Raw genomic sequence first — 21,141 nt, forward strand, 5'->3', positions numbered from 1 at the left:
ATAAACCTACAGAAAACCTAAATGAAAAACATCCCAGTGTTAGGATAGAAAGATTTGATAGTCAATGTTTCTATTCTCTTACCTAGAGGAATATTGGAGAAATAAAAAATCTCATCACTATTGCTTACGTTCTATGAACTTGAAAATAATGGTAACATTTAATTTCTGTTAGAGATTGTAGAGGCCTGTTTACATCAGGGCGTCCTAAGATTTGTCAAATGACCCCATGTACTGGATTTGGTATTGTCTCATTATTCACATAAAGGTCCACCTCAAAGATATTCCCTTCAGCAGAGTTTGTAGTGGCTTCAGTGTTGGAGAAACTGCATTACCGTGCTCTCTGACTGAGGAGCAGGAGAACTAAGTTTATATGCCAATTTTTGGCAGATATTCACGTTGTTCTATCCTCTAAATGAAATGACCTTTTAGACCTAGATGGTCGTGTTGATCAGAGACTTGAATGCTATCTAGGACATGGATTATCTCTGTAGTATTATTTTTATTGAAAGTGTCAGATTTATAGAAGGTCAGATGCGCAACAAAATGTAATCTCTCATCTTATAGCAAGGTGTATTTCTGAGGTTAAATTATGTTAGCAACTTGACTTCTCTAAAGTGTACAGTGGGCAGCAGGCACAGGAACAACATTTGTGGGCAGCTAGCACAGGTATTCTAGCAGTGTAGCACAGAACCGGCGTCTGGTCTGCTTGCACAAGACTAAGTTCTGCTTGGACATTTTGTATAACTCTTACTGTTTTACATTGGACACTCAGCTATGTGTAAACTGTGCAGCCTGTCTTCATATGTAACACAAGTTGCAGGGAGGCCCTTGAGTGGCAGTCACAGAGCAGTGTGCATTGAGGCCGTGGCTGACAGGATAAATCTTCTGTTCTCTACAAACACAGCCACACTTTGTTTGTTACAGGGGCATGACATGTGTGAAGCCAAGGGTGAAAGGGTATAGTTTTTAAAGCAGCACAACTTCTGTTGACTGATGCCATCAGTTCTAGTGCACCACACTGAGAACACAGCACAACGCAGAACCTATTAGTATACACAACAGGAGCTACCTGGATATAGTGTGAGGAAGAACCTTCATAAGAGCAAAGTTTTGCACCAGACGCTATTTAAGTTCTTGCCATTTGCTTCTTGCTCTAGAGGTCAGTAAAATCTTTAAAATGTATAGATGTGACCGGAAATTTAGTTTGTGTGATTACAGGTTTATACTGTATCTGAGTTTACAAACCTACCACTTTTTGGAGTAAACAATAACAGTTCAACTTAGCTATCCTGAGAAAGTAAAATAGGCAAACGTTTATCTAAATGGAGTTCAGTAGAACCTCATGTGATGGGACATCAGTTGTAAATGATAGAACTCACCATATACGCTGCAGAGTAAACGCTGATTTCCACACCTCAGGAATAGAAAAGACTTCCTTACATCAACCCAGCTGCACATTCAAACACGCATTTGCAATGCAATAGGTCTCGCATTTACACAAGTTCGAGCTATAGGCATTGTAAATGACAATGCCTTTTATTTATGTTTTGCTTTTTAAAACATATATAAAACGCATTGTCATTTACAGTGCCAATAGCTTAAACTATCGTAAATGCGAGACCTATTGCATTGCAAATGCTTGTCTTTAAAGCCTGTTGATGTCCCCCGCCCACCTGCCATGTTCTTTCAAAATCCCTGTTTCAACAAATGGGTCATCTGACCGAAGCCCCTCAATTCGCTCGGAGCACTGCGCGATTGTGCTTTCTTCTGTAACAAGGTGAAAAACACTGCTCGGTACAGAGGATGGCAGTAGGTGCACTGCTCTCAGTACTCAGGGTAAAGAAGGTACGGACAACAGGAGGGAGGGTAGGGGTGTTAAAGAAGGTACGACAAGGGGAGGGAGAGTGGGGGTGTTAAAGAAGGCACAGACAACGGGAGGGAGGGCGGGGGGTTAAAGAAGGCACGGACAACGGGAGAGAGGGTGGGGTTGTAAAGAAGGCACCACAGACTGAATGTAAGCAAAGCATGTCGTGCCTGCAGAAAGAGAAACACAATAAGGAAAATATTGCTAAAGACTAAATAACAGGTACCGTGTAACAACCAAAGAAAAAGGGCCAGTTGCCATGGAAGGTAACAAATGAAGAGGAGGCGTGTTGGAAAACCAATCCCACTCTGGAAAGGGTGGTGGTGGTCTTCCGGACACACTGTGGTAGCTTGGCTCGAGTGGTCAGGAATCAGGCTCCGTGCTAAGCATACGACATACCCAAACAATAACCATGCGTGCATCCGTTCCAAAAACGACTCTACACCGTAAAAATTATGAAAATATCTTTCTTTATCTGCTTTTTCTCTTAGTTGCTGATTGGAGAAAATAAATAACAATCACAATATACAAACTTTTTAGAAAGTGCAGGTCAAATAAATACTGGCTTAATGATTCAATAAATAGGGGTGATCATAAATACTGAAGGCATAAATAAAGGTGAAATACATACAGGCAGTTAAATATTCTGAGGCAATAAATACTGTAAAACCAACAAATATTGTGCATCAATAAATACTGTGGACCAATAGATACAGTGGAACAATAAATAGGTTAAATACAATAAATACAATGCCCCTAATAAATACTTAAAAGCTGACAGTGACACTCATGAAATCAGATCACTTTTGATTCCTAAGGGCTGATTTGGCCCAGGCACAGCTTGTGGGGAGGTGGAAGGCTTGGGGGTGTCTACTCCCTGGCTTGGTCAAGGCTGAGGCCTAAACTGAGGTAGATAAAGGGGGGAAATACCAGAGACCTGGCTCTCTCTCTCCACACAACCTCTCTAGATTAGTCCCAGTTCACCCCTGGCACCTTAGAGCAGTCTCTCAGGTCTCCACAGGGCCTTAGGCGCCCTCTACTCCACTTACTGCCCTTTTTCTGATGCTCCGACGCCGCTGGAGTCGTGTCGACGCCGTGAGGTGGTTCCAGATCGACGTCGGCGGCCTCGGCACAATGTCAGTTCTTTGACTACGCCGGTAGGCGGCTCCGGTCTCGATGTCAGCGGCCTCGGTTCGATCTCGACCTCCGATTCGATGGCGTCGGGCAGTCTTTTCTCGATGTCGACTTCGGGCGGCTCCGGTCCGATGGCGACCTCGGATACGATGACGTCGGCCGGCCTTGCCTCGATGTCGACTTCCGGCGGCTCCGGAGTGCGATCCTCACTCCCGACCTCCGGTGCTCCTCTCCTTAGGTTTCCGGCGACTCCGGAGTGCGACCTCCACTCCCGACCTCCGGCACGATTCTCACAGGTTCCGGCGACTCCGGAGTGCGATCCTCACTCCCGACCTCCGTTACACTTCACCTCGGTCTCCGACGACTCCGGAGGGCGGACTTCACTCCTCCGATGACGCCGCTCACTCGACCTCGGGTGACTTCCTCCTCGACCTCTGGTACTCCTCACGACCTCTGACGGCGCCCTCTCTCGACCTCTGGCGGCTCCGGGTACGACGTCTGCTTTTCCAGTCAGCGCCGCTTCTCCACCTCGGGCTCCAGGTCTTAGGCTACTCGACGTCGGACTTCAGGGAAACCAGTTTCCAGGTCAGGATCTTGCTGTTCTCTTGTTTCTAAGGCCTGTTCCTGCTGTCCAGGTCCTTAGGATGGTTTTTCTGACTTCTTCCCACACAGGGCTCCAGGCTGGGCTCCGTCAGTAGGGACTAGTATCAAGGGTGGGTTTATGGACCCCACTCCAGGCACAAGTTTCCACCCCTGCTGCTTCACTCCTTCCTCCTTCAAGTTTGTGCTGCTCACTCTTCACCAGTCAGGTGCCAACTGCCCTCCAACTGCCAACTCTCTCTCTTAGCTTCCCAACATTCTAAACCGCCTCCAACTGTCACAGGGTTCTGGAATGTTCTGGAAGGTGCTGGTAGGTTCCAGTGGATGCTGGTGATGTCACAGGTGGCCACCATTTTGTGCTCCAGGCCCTCAGACAGAAGTTTCAGGGGTAGGTAAAATGGCTCCCTGAATCTGCAGCAACACGAAAAAGTCTGGTGGTTCCCAAAAAGGAAAAATACCAACAGGGTTTGAGGCAAAAGTGGGACAAAATAAATAATGATGAGGAGGGACCACCCAAAGGGCTGACAGGTCTAACACGCGTCCCCCCCAGCTGAAAGTGGGGAGAGCTACCCAACCCCTTTGGAGTTCTCATCACTAAGGCGGAAATACCTGGAGAGACCGTCTGCATTGGCGTGGTCCACTCCAGGCCGATGTTCCACCTGAAAGTCCATTCCCTGTAGAGAAATAGACCACCTCAACAACTTGGGATTCTCCCCCTTCATTTGCATCAGCCAACGAAGGGGTCTGTGGTCGGTCTGAACTAGGAAGTGCGAGCCAAACAGGTATGGCCGCAACTTCTTCAGAGCCCATACCACTGCAAAGGCTTCACGCTCTATTGCACTCCACTTCTGTTCCCTGGGAAGTAGTCTCCGGGATAGGAAGACCACGGGTTGATCCAGACCCTCTTCGTTGAGTTGCGATAACACTGCCCCAATGCCATGTTCTGATGCATCTGTCTGGACAATGAACTCCTTGGAAAAGTCTGGGGCCCTTAAGACCGGGGCCTCGCACATGGCTTTCTTTAATCTCTCAAAGGCTTGCTGACAAGCCTCCGTCCAGACTACCCGTCGAGGTTGTTTCTTGGACGTGAGCTCCGTGAGGGGGGCTACGATGGTACCGTACCCCTTCACGAAGCGGCGGTAGTATCCCGTGAGGCCCAAAAATGCTCGGACCTCAGTCTGAGTCTTGGGGGGTTCCCAGGCCATGATGGCCTCGATCTTCGCCTGGAGGGGCTGCACCGCTCCCCTACCCACCAAGTGTCCAAGGTACACTACCGTCCCCTGCCCGATCTGGCACTTGCTGGCCTTGATCGTCAATCCAGCTTGTCTCAGGGCCTGGAGAACAGCTTGCAGGTGACGCAAGTGATCCTCCCAGCTGTTACTGAAGACAGCTATGTCATCCAGATAAGCAGCAGAGAAACTCTCCATTCCGGTGAGGATCTGGTTTACCAGGCGCTGAAACGTGGCAGGTGCGTTCTTGAGCCCAAAGGGCATCACACAGAACTGGTAGTGGCCATTGGGCGTGGAGAAGGCTGACCTTTCCCTTGCTCCATCAGTCAAAGAGATCTGCCAGTACCCAGAAGTAAGGTCAAAGGTACTTAGATATTGGGCAGCTCCCAGCCGGTCAATCAATTCATCCGCCCTAGGGATCGGATGAGCATCAGTTTTGGTCACTGAATTCAGTCCCCGATAGTCCACACAGAACCTCAGTTCTGGTTGGGCACCCGGGGTGCAGCTTTTGGTACTAACACCACCGGACTGGACCAGGGGCTGCTAGAAGGTTCGATCACTCCTAGCTCCAGCATCTTAGTGACTTCACTATGAATGCTGGCCTTCACCTTGTCTGACATCCGGTAGATCTTGGACTTCACAGGTGGGCTGTCTCCTGTGTCCACGTCATGGACGCACAGGTGAGTCCTACCCGGGACAAGGGAGAACAACGAAGAGTACTGCCCCAGGACCTGGCGACAGTCCTCCTGCTGTTCAGGAGTTAGAGATGGGGAGAGAATCACTCCCTCCACCGACCCATCCTTCTCTTGAGACGCAAACAGATCAGGGAGAGGCTCGCTTTCCACGTCCTCTCCTCCGTCAGTCACCATCATCAAGATGACTTCGGGCCTCTCGTGGTGGGGTTTGAGGTGGTTGGCATGCAGCACCCGCAGGGGCTGACGAGGGGTCTTCAGGTCCACCAAGTAGGTAGCCTTACCCTTCTTCTCCAACACCTCAAAGGGTCCTGACCAGCGATCCTGGAGGGCACTAAGCTCTCCCGGTTCGATCACCCACACCTTCTGGCCAGGCTCCAACTCCACCGGGTGAGCATTGTGGTCATACCACGCCTTCATCACTGCTTGGCTGGCTTCCAAGTTGTCAGAAGCTTGCTTCCACAACTTAGCCATTTGGCTACGGAAGGCCAGCATGTAGCTCACCACATCCTGGGGAAGCTTTCTGGGAGTTCTTTCCCATCCGTCTCTCACCAGGTTGAGAGGTCCACGTACAGGGTGCCCATACAGAAGCTCGAAGGGGCTGAAGCCCACTCCCTTCTGTGGCACTTCCCTGTAGGAAAAAAGTAAACAGGGTAGGAGGACGTCCCATTTCCTCCGCAGGCTTTCAGGCAGACTTCTGATCATGCCTTTCAAGGTTTTGTTAAACCTCTCCACCAGACCATTTGTCTGGGGGTGGTAAGGAGTTGTGAACCGGTAGGTCACTCCACACTCCTTCCACATGGCCCGCATGTACGCTGACATGAAGTTGGTCCCCCTGTCGGACACAACTTCCTTGGGAAAACCCACTCGGTTAAAGATTCCCATCAGGGCCCTTGCCACAACAGGTGCTGTTATGGTCCTCAGAGGTATTGCCTCTGGGTACCGTGTGGCATGATCCACCAGAACCAGGATAAACCTGTGACCAGCTGTAGTCGGCGGATCTAATGGACCCACAATGTCGATGCCCACCCTTTCAAAGGGGGTGCTAACGACAGGAAGTGGTTCCAGGGGAGCTTTCAGCTTCACCCCTGTTTTCCCACTGGCTTGGCAAGACACACATGTCCGGCAGTAGGTATCGGACGACACTTTCATCTGAGGCCAATAAAAGTGTGGGACAAGACGGGCGAAGGTCTTGTCTTGCCCCAGGTGTCCTGCCAATGGTATCTCGTGAGCCAACTCCAGAAGGAAGGCTCGATGACGTTGAGGAACTACCAAGGCTCGTGACGATCCGTGTAGGGGTGCCTTGGGTTCACTGTAGAGGAGGCCATCCTCCCAGTAAACACTGTAGTTCCCTTCAACGTTCCCTGCTGCCTGGGCTTCGGCCTGTCGCCTCAGCCCCTCAAGGGTAGGGCACTCCCTCTGGCCCTGGCAGAATTCCTCCCTGGACGGGCCTCCCTCCACGTGCCACTCGGCCGGGATGGGTAGGTCCTCCAGGTTGGTAACGTCCCCCACCGCAGACCCCTGGTCCACCACCTCCGGTGGCCTATCCGTCCTACGGGGTGGGGACGCCGAGGCAGGCTCCTCCTGTCCTCGGTTCTTCCCTTGACTGGCAGCTGGCTGGGCCTTTGTTCCAGGCTCCAGCCGAAATGAACTCCCTCTTCGGGTAGTCGCGGACCTTGTGCTAACACAGGCCCAATCAGGTGTACCCAGCATCTCAGTGTGAGTCCGGTATTCCACCTCCTTCCAAGCGTTGTGCTCCATGTCATTCCCCAGCAGACAATCGACTGGCACGGCAGGGCTTACGGCAACTCGAAGTGAACCTGCAACCCCCCCCCCCCCATTCAAAGGGAACCTCGGCCACTGGATAGTGGCCTGTTCTGCCGTCAGCCATCGCGGCTGGGTGGAGTACATCGGGAATCACCTGCTCTGGAGACACCAGTTGGCTACGCACCATAGTCATACTGGCTCCTGTGTCTCTCAGAGCCTCCCCTCTTTGGCCGTTGATGGTGACCCACTGCCCATACTTTGCGGTATTTGCGGGCACCTGGATCTTAGGAACCATCTCCCGTTCTCCCAGGGACACTAAAGTGACACCCGCCCACTCCCTTCCCTTAGTTAAGGGCATCTCCTCCCCGAGCACTACACTAGCTACTCCGGGGGTCTTTCCTCCAGTGGGAGGGGGTGGTCGTTTCAAGCACTTCGGATCTCCTTTATAGTGTCCAACGCCACCGCACTCATAGCAATGGACAACCCTTGGCTGCTGACTCTGGCCAGGATTAGGGTTTCTGGGCGGGTTAGCCTTAGGGGTGAATCCTGTTCCCTTCCCTTGGAAGTTATTTTGGGGGCCTTTGGAGAACTCCTTTTTCTTTTCCCCTCCCTCTTTCTTCTGGGGGGCGCCCTGTCCGGCCTTTTGAGTATCCCCTCCAGTCCCCCTTGTGGACACCCGGGTACTAGCCCAAATGTCCGCCTCCTCAGCAAGCTTCCGGGGACTGGTCAGCTTGCTATCCACCAGGTGTTGCTGCAGTTCAGGGAAACATTTCTCGAGCAGGTGTTCCTTCAGTACTAGGTCAAACAACCCCTCGTAGTTCCTCACTTCACTGCCCTGAATCCAACCTTCAAGTGCCTTCTTTGCATAGTCCAGGAAGTCCACCCAATTCTGCGTGCCCAGTTTGTGACTACCCCTGAACTTCTGTCTGTACTTTTCAGGTGTTAGTCCAAACTTTCTGATGAGCGCCAGTTTCATGGTGGGGTAGTGGGTCTGCTCATCCTCTTCGAGGGCCAACAAAGCATCCCTACCAGCTGGAGGCATGTACTTGTACAATCCCCCTCCCCAGTACTTCTCTGGAACCCCATGGGCCCTCAACGAGACCTCATAGGCCGCTAGCCACTTGGCGATATCGTCGCCCACTCCATAGCCAGCTACTATGTCCTTTGGCAGGTATGGTTTAGGTTCCCTGGTGATCTCTTGGGTTTGGCTGCCACCATTAGGAACAGGTTGTGCCCCGATTCTCAAGATCTGAAGATCTATTTCTTTCAGTCGTAATTCATGGGCCATCCTCTGCTCCTCCTTCTCCTTTTCCAGCCTTGCTAAGTCCCATGTGAGCTGTCTTTTCTCCCTTCGGTCTGTTAGCTCCACTTCAGACAAGCCACCGCTAGAGGCACTGCTGCCCTTCCTAGAAATGGTTCTGGGCCCTGCTGACAGGTTCCCCACCTCAGGTTGGTACATCTCAGCCCCCTCGGTGTCAGGCTCTCCATCCCTGTCTTCCTCCTCAGCCTTGCTTTCTCGGCGTGCCTCCCCCCAAGCCCTTAAGCTGGTTTGGAGTGCACCCTTCTTTGCTCCTGGGGGACAGTACACCCCCTCCCGCTGGCAAAACTCCCTGAGTTGGGCCACAGTGTACGTTTCTAGATTTTCTAGTACAAACTCCATCTTGCCCACTCAGGTTAGAGGACAGGTTTTGTGCAGTAACTATGCAGGAGGGTACCTTTAATAATACCTCCTCCCACCACCAGAGTAAATTTGGAAAAAAAACAAAAACCCACAATTAGGAAGGCCGCTTTTGAGAAAACTCCCGGTGTAGGCCTATGGACTACCCACAGTTATTGTTGAGTATGCGTAGGCACAGCTCTATCCCACCACTGAACACCAATTTATGTTGGAAAACCACTCCCACTCTGGAAAGGGTGGTGGTGGTCTTCCGGACACACTGTGGTAGCTTGGCTCGAGTGGTCAGGAATCAGGCTCCGTGCTAAGCATACGACATACCCAAACAATAACCATGCGTGCATCCGTTCCAAAAACGACTCTACACCGTAAAAATTATGAAAATATCTTTCTTTATCTGCTTTTTCTCTTAGTTGCTGATTGGAGAAAATAAATAACAATCACAATATACAAACTTTTTAGAAAGTGCAGGTCAAATAAATACTGGCTTAATGATTCAATAAATAGGGGTGATCATAAATACTGAAGGCATAAATAAAGGTGAAATACATACAGGCAGTTAAATATTCTGAGGCAATAAATACTGTAAAACCAACAAATATTGTGCATCAATAAATACTGTGGACCAATAGATACAGTGGAACAATAAATAGGTTAAATACAATAAATACAATGCCCCTAATAAATACTTAAAAGCTGACAGTGACACTCATGAAATCAGATCACTTTTGATTCCTAAGGGCTGATTTGGCCCAGGCACAGCTTGTGGGGAGGTGGAAGGCTTGGGGGTGTCTACTCCCTGGCTTGGTCAAGGCTGAGGCCTAAACTGAGGTAGATAAAGGGGGGAAATACCAGAGACCTGGCTCTCTCTCTCCACACAACCTCTCTAGATTAGTCCCAGTTCACCCCTGGCACCTTAGAGCAGTCTCTCAGGTCTCCACAGGGCCTTAGGCGCCCTCTACTCCACTTACTGCCCTTTTTCTGATGCTCCGACGCCGCTGGAGTCGTGTCGACGCCGTGAGGCGGTTCCAGATCGACGTCGGCGGCCTCGGCACAATGTCAGTTCTTTGACTACGTCGGTAGGCGGCTCCGGTCTCGATGTCAGCGGCCTCGGTTCGATCTCGACCTCCGATTCGATGGCGTCGGGCAGTCTTTTCTCGATGTCGACTTCGGGCGGCTCCGGTCCGATGGCGACCTCGGATACGATGACGTCGGCCGGCCTTGCCTCGATGTCGACTTCCGGCGGCTCCGGAGTGCGATCCTCACTCCCGACCTCCGGTGCTCCTCTCCTTAGGTTTCCGGCGACTCCGGAGTGCGACCTCCACTCCCGACCTCCGGCACGATTCTCACAGGTTCCGGCGACTCCGGAGTGCGATCCTCACTCCCGACCTCCGTTACACTTCACCTCGGTCTCCGACGACTCCGGAGGGCGGACTTCACTCCTCCGATGACGCCGCTCACTCGACCTCGGGTGACTTCCTCCTCGACCTCTGGTACTCCTCACGACCTCTGACGGCGCCCTCTCTCGACCTCTGGCGGCTCCGGGTACGACGTCTGCTTTTCCAGTCAGCGCCGCTTCTCCACCTCGGGCTCCAGGTCTTAGGCTACTCGACGTCGGACTTCAGGGAAACCAGTTTCCAGGTCAGGATCTTGCTGTTCTCTTGTTTCTAAGGCCTGTTCCTGCTGTCCAGGTCCTTAGGATGGTTTTTCTGACTTCTTCCCACACAGGGCTCCAGGCTGGGCTCCGTCAGTAGGGACTAGTATCAAGGGTGGGTTTATGGACCCCACTCCAGGCACAAGTTTCCACCCCTGCTGCTTCACTCCTTCCTCCTTCAAGTTTGTGCTGCTCACTCTTCACCAGTCAGGTGCCAACTGCCCTCCAACTGCCAACTCTCTCTCTTAGCTTCTCACCATTCTAAACCGCCTCCAACTGTCACAGGGTTCTGGAATGTTCTGGAAGGTGCTGGTAGGTTCCAGTGGATGCTGGTGATGTCACAGGTGGCCACCATTTTGTGCTCCAGGCCCTCAGACAGAAGTTTCAGGGGTAGGTAAAATGGCTCCCTGAATCTGCAGCAACACGAAAAAGTCTGGTGGTTCCCAAAAAGGAAAAATACCAACAGGGTTTGAGGCAAAAGTGGGACAAAATAAATAATGATGAGGAGGGACCACCCAAAGGGCTGACAGGTCTAACAAGGCGATACTAAGGAGGGACTAACAAGCCTATTTACTAATCAGAAGCTAGCATTTAGGAAGGAAATGACACAAGCCAATGGCAACAATGGGCTGAGAGTGTGTGGGGCTTCTATTCCCTAATCCACTACAACAAGCCTCGCTGAGCAGCGCATGCGCGCTGACTCTAGGTTCGACCTAAAAAGGATTAGGTGAGGGATTGCTATTTTCAGGAGCCCCTGGAAAGAGTGAAGAATATTTGATTGTCTGCAGCAAAGGAACATAATTGCAATAAAACTCCTACTTGCAAAGACTAAGGTCATCATCCCGAGTTGATTCTGAGTTGATCAGAAAAGGTTGAGGCATTTACCACACTACCCCAGGGTGAGATATTTACAGGGTACAGTAAGTAACTAATATTCCAAGTAAAACTCACAGTTGCAATCCCTGTGTTCGGTTTGGGCAAGGGATGGAATTAGCCACTAAACTTGATATTGCAGCCTCTGAGTTTTTAAAGGCTTAATAAATGCAATTTACCAGAACCTTCAAAAAGAATGGCAATTCCTGTTTGAACATCCTGATTGTCTTTCTCTACTTTCACTTGTTGTATAACTTTTGTTCACTGAATACTTTTAGATGTAGGAGCCGGTGTTTTTAGTTACTATGTTGAACCTTTTCAGAAAATAGCTGAGTTTGGGATTGGATCAGATAATGTCCATGTGACAAAGTGGGGATTCTATTGAGGGACCTTTGGGTTGGTATTTGTTGCTGTATAATTGAGACTGAAAATGTTTTCATAGGAATCTGACAGGACAACAATCTCACAAAGGATCACAGATTAATTAAGTGACCTGTTGGGAAATACTGATTGAACTCTTTAGGCATACTTGAGCTAACATTATTTAACTATATTTGATCATATTTCCGGATAGAGACATTTAAAGGTGTGTAATGCTTGGAAGAAGGGCTACCCACAAATCTATTTTACAGACACTAGCTACTGCAAAACAGCCTCATACTTGATCTCAGGTTGTAATTGTTGGAATTCTATATCCTCGTTCTGAAGAATAGGTCTAATGCCTGTTCCAGGAATCTATAGAATTCTTTACCTGGTTTATAAATATCTGAATAGAAATGTTCCATCTAGCCTAACAGTTAAATGGAAATTAAAAGTTCCCCATACGTACATTACACATTTGTTTGAATCATTGCACATGAGCATTTCTCTGTGGGTCTATGTCCACTCCTGTGCATTGCAGGTTTACGGTAGGGTTCATGACATGAGCCATTCAATGCATTCCCAAAATGAAATAAAGCCGTTGAAGAAAGAAGAAGCAGAGTTTTCCATTTTACTGTGGCATGGGTAGTTTGAAATTGAAACCCGGATTATGAACCACATTTCCTCTGTTGCTGAAGATCTGCTTGTTTCAGAGAGGACTGACTACTATTCATCTCGTATATTTTGCAAGAGTGTTCCCTAGATGGAACTCCCTTTGTATCACTTAATGTCATTCGTTTAATACCTTGCTGATGTTGGGCATGCATTAAAAAAAAAAAAAATTATAGGAGAGATTTCCAAAATTGAATAAGCAACCTTTGTTGATTTGTTTTTCAGGTATTTGTGACCAGTAGTGGAAAATATAGTGAAGTTGGACATCCGTTTGGCTATCTAAAAGCAAGCACTACTTTAACCTGTGTGAACCTTTTTGTGATGCCTTACAACTATCCTGTGCTGCTGCCTCTGCTAGGTACATGGAAATTGATGCAAGGTTTATTAATTTGAGGTGCATGACTAAAGAAATGTTCAAGTGGTTTCAATTTAAGTAGTCCCATCTCAGCTGAGATACCAACTTTACACTTTTTTTTTTTTTTTTGTTTTCAAAAACCTTTATTAAGAGTCCAAGGTACACAGCAGAGAGCCTACAACCCTTATGGGCCGGCCGCGGTAATTAACTTGCATATGTCTCGAAGCACACAGCCCATATGCCGTCAACCCGGAGGTACGGCGGCGTTGAAGGATACCGGTGTACCAAGGTGTAGCTAGTATGTGGCAAATCTAGTGTCCTTCAGAATGTCCACCAAGTTATGGGCAGAGTGCCCCAAGTTGCATTACAGTGCCAAACAATCGAACTAACAAACTCAACAAACTCCCCCCCCCTCCCTCCCCTTAGCTACCGGTCCACACCACACTTGTCTCCCGTGTCCAAGGCTCGGGGCTGCAGCCGCCACCCCCCTCCCAACACCCTAGCCGCACCAGCAGAATACTAGACATCTCCGGGTTCTTCCTGCGCGATGGCGGGTGGTTCACAAATGCCGCCCCTGAAATCGTTCCACTTGGTCCATACCTCAACCCATTTACTAGGGCACCCTCTCGCAACATACACAGTTCTTTCCTGCAGCATGCACCAGTCCATATCATTGGTCCAATCTGATAGTTTTGGCGGAACAGCGCTTCCCCAGAGCCTAGCTATGTTCCTCTTCGCAACCATTTGGCCAAGTGTGACCCAGAGCCTCCCTTTTGGCGGCAGGTCGGTTGGTTCCCATATATTAAGGATGCATCTTTTAGCCTCAGGGCGAATCTCCACCTCCCACACCTCCTCCATACACCGCACCACTCTTCTCCAGTACCTCTGAATCTCGGGCAGCCCCACAGTATGTGGAAAAACGTTCCTGTGTACCCACAACCCCTCCTGCAGCGTGCTGTGTCCGCCCTCCCCATCATGTGTAGTCTCGTGCAAGAGATGTAAACTCTATGTAGGATCTTCAGCTGAATGAGCCGCAATCGGGCCGATATCGCGACTTCCCGTGGGGAGGCCAGGGCGTAGAGCCACTCCTCGTCATCTATCTCCAACCCTTCCGCGACCCATTTTGCTTTTAGGGGGAGAAGCACATCTGGGGGGTTATTGATAAGTTTTTTGTAGGTGAGGGAGATGGCGTGTTCCGCGAGATGCCCGTCCAGCAGCCTATCTTCGAGGGGGGAGGCGGGCGGCAGCTTGGCCTCCGGTGGGATATTGGCCTGCAGGGAGTGACTTATCTGCAAGTACCTATAGTGTTCAGTATCTGCCAGCTCGTATGCTTCTTTCATTTGGGCGAAAGTGCGGACCCCCGTAGGCCCCCAGATGTCTTTGATCTGGGAGATGCCAATCAGGTCCCAGTTACGGAACCCCTTGGTGCGCCTGAGATTGCCAAGTGCTTCGGAGGCCCAGAGTGGCGTGGCCATCGTGAGGACGCCAGACCAGCCGAGTTTCTTCTGTGCGATATGCCATATCTGCACCGAGTGGAGCGTCGGACCGGTGAGTCCGCGCGCCCCTCTTTTAGAATAGAGTGCTATGTCATAATTCCCGCCGGGAAGCAACCACCTATCCATACCATACGCTGGGTCGTTCCCGTCCCCGTAGGTCCCTTGGTTAATCGCGGACAGGTGAGCCGCCCAATAGTATTTACGGATGTCGGGGAGAGCTATTCCGCCATCGTATCACCCCAGCGTGAGCTTAGCCAGCGAGATACGCGGCGTCCCGGCCCAGAGGAGGGTGCGTACCGCGGTCTTGATCGCCAGAAAGTAGCCGTTCGGGACCAGGTCCGGGTAGTTTTGCAGCGCGTAGAGGAAGCGCGGGAGCGATAACATCTTAAAAAGCGCTGCTCGGCCCAGCAATGACAGTGGGAGGTTTTGCCAGGATTTCGCCTCCCTCTGGAGCCGGAGCAGCGGCGGTCTGAGGTTGTGCTCGTACAGCAAGGTCTTATTGGTGGTGACATACACTCCGAGATATTTAAACCCATCCTTTGCCACCCGAATAGGACAGGAGGCAGGGAGTCTGGGAGGGTCCCCGTGCAAGACGTAGAGGTGCGATTTAGCCCAGTTAACTCTGAACCCTGAGTTGCGACCAAAGCTAGCCAGTATGTCCAGCGCCGCTATCATGGAGCCACGCGGCTTAGAGAGGTAAAGAAGTATGTCATCAGCATACAGTGATATTTTGTCCTCCCACCCCTCCGCCCATGCTATGCCCTGCACAGTGGCAACCTGTCTTATCCAGGCCGCCAGCGGCTCCAGAGAGAGGGCGAAAAGAAGTGGCGAAAGGGGGCAGCCCTGTCGAGTCCCTCTGGCTAGCGCGAAGACTTCTGACACCTTGTTGTTTACCAGCACCTGCGCCAGGGGTTCCGCGTACAATAAGCGCACCCACTCGATGAAGCGAGGCCCGAAACCCAACTTTCGTAAGACTGCGAACATATACGGCCATTCCAAGGTGTCGAAGGCCATGGTGGCATCCAGTGAGACCTCCCGAAGCCTATGACATTGCCCTAGCACCCCGTGGAGTCTCCTGATATTTAGGGCCGTGTTTCGGCGAGGCATGAACCCCGATTGGTCGGGGTGTATTAGTGAGGCTAGCACCGGCCTGAGCCTATTGGCCAACGTTTTCGCCAGTATTTTGGGCTCAGCGTTGAGGAGCGAAATGGGCCTGTATGAGGCACATAAGTCTTTAGGTTTTCCCTCTTTCGGAAGCGCTACAATGGTCGCTATGCGCTGATCCCGGGGCAGCAGCCCCATTTCCCTGCTACGGTCGAACATGGATTTAAGGTGCTTACTAATGACGTCTGGCTGGAGCTTGTAGAGCTCAATGGGAATTCCGTTTGGACCGAGTGCCTTGCCCGGGCGGAGGTCCCCAATCGCCCGCTGTAGCTCCGCCTCAGTGAGAGGGCTATCCAAAGCTCCCCGGTCTGCGTCCGAGAGAGTGGGCAGACGTATGTCAACAAGGAGGTCAATAGAGTCCTCCTCTGGCCGGTCCGATTCCCGCCTATAGACCTGCTGATAGTGAGCAGCAAACTGTTGTACTATCGCCCGCGGCTCCGTAATCACTCTCCCGTCTTCAGTGCGCAGCTCAGGCACTACCCGACCGGCACGTTGCTTCCGCTCAAGCCAAGCAATGAGTTTCCCAGCTTTATCGCCTTGGTCATAGATCCTGCCAATTTTGTGCCGCATCACCACCTGGGCTTCGTGGGTCGCCAGCGCTCTGTATTCCTCAGCCTTAAGCTGCAGCTTGTGCCGAACCTCCCGGTCCCCGCTAGCCGATGCCTCCCTTTCCAGTTCTTCCAGTTGCGCCTCTAATGTCATGACCTGCTGGGTTCGGTCCCTCCGTCGAGCCGCTATGGCCGACAGCGCCTCCCCTCGCGCCACGGGTTTAAATGCCTCCCACAGGGTGACCGGGGAGTCCACCGACCCCTCATTCTCTGTGAAGTAACGCGATATGGAGGTGGAAACGTGTTTCCTAGTAACCTCATGTTTCAGGTGCCAGGCATTTATTGGTGCAATGCAGCCCTCTCGCCTACTTCCGAACACAATGTGGGCAAGGACCGGCGAATGGTCAGAGATGCCGCGAGGGAGGAGTACAGCCTCCAGCACCTCCATCTCATGTTGCAGCAGGGTAAGGATGTGGTCAAGCCGCGAGAAGGAGTGATGTGCCCCAGAGAAAAAACTAAATTGATTTTCGGTGGGGTGGAGCATGCGCCATATGTCAGTAAGTCCAAAGGACTCTAGAAAGTCCGCCATCCACCTCTGCCCCTGTGGCAGTTCTCTAGGGGGCTGCCTGTCGCGCGATCCCGATACTACTGCATTAAAGTCCCCTCCTAGCACCAGCTGCCCCTCAGGAAGCGAAAGGAGAAATGCGCCCAGGTCTGCAAAGGCCCCGGTCTGGAGGCCCGGGGGGACATAGACTGAGAGTAGATTGAGCGTCCGGCCCTCCCAACGCCCCGACACCGCCGTGAAGCGCCCCTGCGGATCAGTCTTGGCGAGGTCTATGTGAAGAGGCAGCGAGCGGCGCAAGAGGACCCCCACTCCCCTCGACCCCGTGGTGAAACCTGAGTGCGCCGCTTGCGCGTAGCCATATCTGTTTAAGGCCTGACAAACATTCCCCAGCAAATGCGTTTCTTGCAATAGCACCACATCTGGCTGGTGTCGTTTGAGAAATTGTAATACTATAGTACGTTTTAGTCTATCCCCCAATCCATTGACATTCCAGCTGAGGATCTTCAAACTTTTTTCCCATCTCTTAGCCATTGTATCGTCTCAAAAAGGTGCCAAGTCCCACCACCCCGGCATCATAGGTGTCGACAAAATTTGTGTGACCGTACCAACTCCCCAACTCCCCCCCCCTCCCTGGGTCCCCCCCCAACATGGCAAGACAAGTAATGTACAGCGAGGCCAGTTAACCAGTCCAGCCACCCCCTCCCTCCCGTGTCTGACCCCAACATCCCTACCCCCTCCTGCAAAAACAAACCCCCCCCTCCCTGCCCCCTGCTCCGTGGGTTCCGAACTACCCACCACCCCAATTAGCAGAGCGCCTGTCGCCCAACCCTGCCCCGGTGAACCCACCGGGAAACTGTACTTGGGAAGTTCGTGGGCCAGCCCCTCCTGGACGCCCGTCCGTGGTGTTCCAGTTCGTTCAGTCCCCGAGGCCTGGTGCCAAACGGAACTGGAGCCGGCCCCCAAAGGACTTGCAACCACAGCGCCCCAGGGCCAATTAATCTCAAAGTGAGGGCACATATGTTATACGTTACTGTCCGATGCCTTCATGTTGTCAGGTGTCTTGGCTTCGACGCGGCGTTCTGTCTCCCAGCGAGTCCCAACGGGGACTGTTCGACCTGGAACGCCAGGACCGCTGACTCAGCTCGCCACCCTCCGGGCGTCCTGCCGCCGACTCTCGATCTGTGGCTGGAGGGCCCGCGTTGCGCCACCGCTCATTTTCGCGCCGTGAACCCTGAGCCGCCTCTCCGGCATCCAGCCATTCCTGTACAGCCTCCGGTGAGTTGAAGAAGAGGGAGCGGCCTTCAGCAATAATTTTCAGTTTGGCGGGAAAGAACATCATGTATTTGATGCCACGATCTCGCAGCGCCGCCTTGACCCCCTGGAAGGAGCGCCTCTCCCGCTGGACCTGGAGCGTGAAGTCAGGAAAGAATCGGACCGTTGCCCCTTCGTACTGTAGATCGCCCTGTTGTCTCGCCGCCTGGAGGATTGCGTCCCGGTCGCGAAAGTTCAGGATTTTCGCTATGATCGTCCGTGGCATAGCCCCAGGTTTGGGTCGTGGGACAGGGGCTCTATGTGCCCTCTCGATCGTGAAGAACTTAGAGAGACGTTTGGGTTTCAGGTGCCTGAGGATCAGGTCCTCAAGAAAGAGCTCCATACAGTCCCCTTCAAGCCCCTCCGCCACACCAACGACGCGGACATTGTTTCTCCGGGCCCTACCTTCCTGATCGTCCAGGCGCAGGGCCATCAGGCGGTGTTGGTGCACTAGCTCATTTACCCGACCCTCGAGCCTCTTCTCCGAGTCCTGCAGTGCCTTGATATCGACTTCATTGGCTTTGGAGCGGTCCGAGGTTTTCCCGAGGTCGGCGCGGAGCAGATTCACTTCAATAGTGATTTTGTCCATCTTTGTTTCGAGCGTCGTGCCCAGGGTTTGAATAGCGGCCATGATGGACTGCGAGGACGGTTCCGCCGGGCCTGCGGCCTCCTTCGTGGCCCCTTCCGTCTGGGGCGGCACCCTGGTCACTGTGTACTGGTCAAGTTTGTTGGCCTGAGTCGCGGCGCCGCCCTTGGGCCTCATGGTGGCCCCCTGGTAAGTACCAGCGTCCTCCGGTGTGTCCCTGGCTCTCTCAAGGCCAATGTGGAAGGAGGCCTTCGTCGCACTCAGGTAGATCGCGATTGGGCGCGGCCGCGACGCCCCACTCACCGGCTCCCAGGCGGCAACCGTCCCCGGCCGCAATCAGCAGCCTCCACCCGGCGTCTGTGCTGGGTAGTCCTCGGCAACAGCCCCGACCGGGCCCTGTCACCCCGCTCCTGCGGCTGGATATGGCGCCCTCTCCGCACCAGCCTCGATCGCGGTGTCGTGTCCCTCACTACTGCTGGTCGCCGGATCAATCGCCGCACACGCGGCCGCGTCCCTCCGCGCCGGCGCCCCTCCGCTCAGGTCACCAAGCAGGCCGCGCGCCGGGGCCTCGAGTCTCGCCCTCGGCCGTCGCGGAGCTCCAAGGCCGATGCGTCCTGCTGCCGCCGTCCGTCACGGCCGATCTCCCGGGCGGTGCGGTTCTTTCCAGCGGTCGCCGAGCGGCTCTCTGGGGGCACCAGATCAAGGGGATCCGGGGGGAAGCTCAGGGCGCTCCCCTCCGTGCGGATTATGGCCGGATTTCAAAGAACACCAACGGCCCCGGCGGAGCTCCGGGATCAAGCGGCCATTTCCCAAGGCGCCTGGCCACGCCCCAACTTTACACTTTTGAGTAAGTTCACTATATTTCGGTATTCACAAACTGCTCGTTTGTAGCAACTTGCCCTTTTGTAGTAAGTCCAGCACTACACATGACCAACCACTGGTACTGCAACACTCTTCCGAAAATAATGGTGGTAGGAATTTACTACAAAAGTGTAAGCTACTATAAAAATGCAGTTTGTGAATACCGAAAGCAGTAATAATAATAATGATAATAATAAGCCCATTAATAAAGTGCATGGGTACGCCTAACAACTTGTCCCAGCGCTAAAAGTTGAAGAGCCAGTGAGGGACATCACCAACTAAAACATCAGCCCTATTAAAAGACACAGAGCAGAAAGCGGAGATAAGGGCCTATGTTAAAACAGTGCCGAATAACCAGGTTTTAAGCCTCTTTTGGAACAACAGTTCACAGTTCCATCCTTTGATGAAGAGGCTATGAATTCCTAGCTTTTGCAGCTAGAAAAGCAAAAGAGCGGCCGCCCCACTTAACTTTTCTCACCCGTGGGATTACGGCCAGATTAGTGCCTGAAGATTTAATTCTACGGCAGGATTGGTGTCAGGTCACCAAAGAGGTCAGATATCGTTGACTCCTATCATTAAAGATTCTACGGCAGAAGCCAATGGCTTTAAATAGAATTCTCTCTCTAAGTCGCAACAAATGCAAAGTGGCCAAAGCTGGCCCCTTAGGAACATGCCTTGAAAGATTTAACACTAAGTGGGCCCCAGCATTTTGAACTCTCTGTAATTTCTGAAGTCTACCTTTGGTGACCCCTAGATATAGGACATTGCAGTAATCTAGCTGCGAGGTAGCTGATGCCTGTTAAATGATTTTCCTGGCAGAGAGCGGAAGAACCTCTAAGATCTTCCTTAGCATTTTCAAGGTGTTAAAGCATTTACCTGTCACAGCAGCTATCTGATGTTCAAGAGATAGCGCTGGGTCCAGCCAAACTCCTAAGTTCTTTACTTTTTCCTTTGGGACTGGAGTAGAGCCCATTACATCGGGCCACCATGCTGATGTTCAGATGAAGGGAGGTTTTCCCCACAATGAGAACCTCCGTTTTATTAGCATTTAGTTTAAGGCAGCTATTGGTCATCCAGTTAGCCGCCTCCACCAAACAGATTTCAAATTGGACACCCGTTCCATCTATCTCCTGAGATAAGATGACTATTAATTGAGTGTCCTCTGCATAGGACACAATAGTAACATTGTGACACTCAATTCCCGTAAACCTGCTCAAAAGTGTAATGTACTACAAAAGTACAGTTTGTGAATAGCACTTTCTGGTACGTTTTGTAGTACTAATGTAGTACTACAAAACACAGTACAAAGTGCAGTTTGTGAATGATGTCCAACATGTTTGTAAAGTTGTCTTTACATTTTTCGACATCCATGTGTTGATCGTAATACGGGGCTCAAAATAATTTTAAAGTGTTAGAGAATTACTCATTGAGAACAAATATTATGGATACATGTTTTTTTGTATAATTTGATACTTACTATGCTATATCGATAACGAGAACAAAGACTTCTGCATATTATTTTGATGATTTTCTACTGTACATTTTATGCTGGTCAAAATAGGAATTTTATTGTTAAGACTACAAAGGCCAACTGTAGTTGCATACACACAATCTAGAAATTGAAAAAAATATTTTGCTCTGAACTATATGCCTAATACATGACATGCATTCCAGGAAACTAAACATTTTACTACATACGCCTGTTCCCTTTTTTCACTGCCACTTTGCTTGCTAG

General features: G+C 51.4%; 1 protein-coding gene across 1 annotated transcript in view; it reads left to right on the forward strand.

Moving 5' to 3' along the window:
* Positions 1-21,141, forward strand: part of LOC146829275 (integrator complex subunit 6-like) — a 319,223-nt gene that overhangs the window by 164,539 nt on the left and 133,543 nt on the right. Inside the window, exon 9 of the mRNA XM_085607922.1 lies at positions 12,746-12,878. Coding sequence (XP_085464048.1) covers positions 12,746-12,878 — 133 coding nt within the window. The remainder of the gene's footprint in view (positions 1-12,745; positions 12,879-21,141) is intronic.

This window comes from Triturus cristatus, chromosome 5_2, assembly GCF_964204655.1.
Source record: "Triturus cristatus chromosome 5_2, aTriCri1.1, whole genome shotgun sequence".
NCBI classification, from domain to species: Eukaryota; Metazoa; Chordata; class Amphibia; order Caudata; family Salamandridae; genus Triturus; species Triturus cristatus.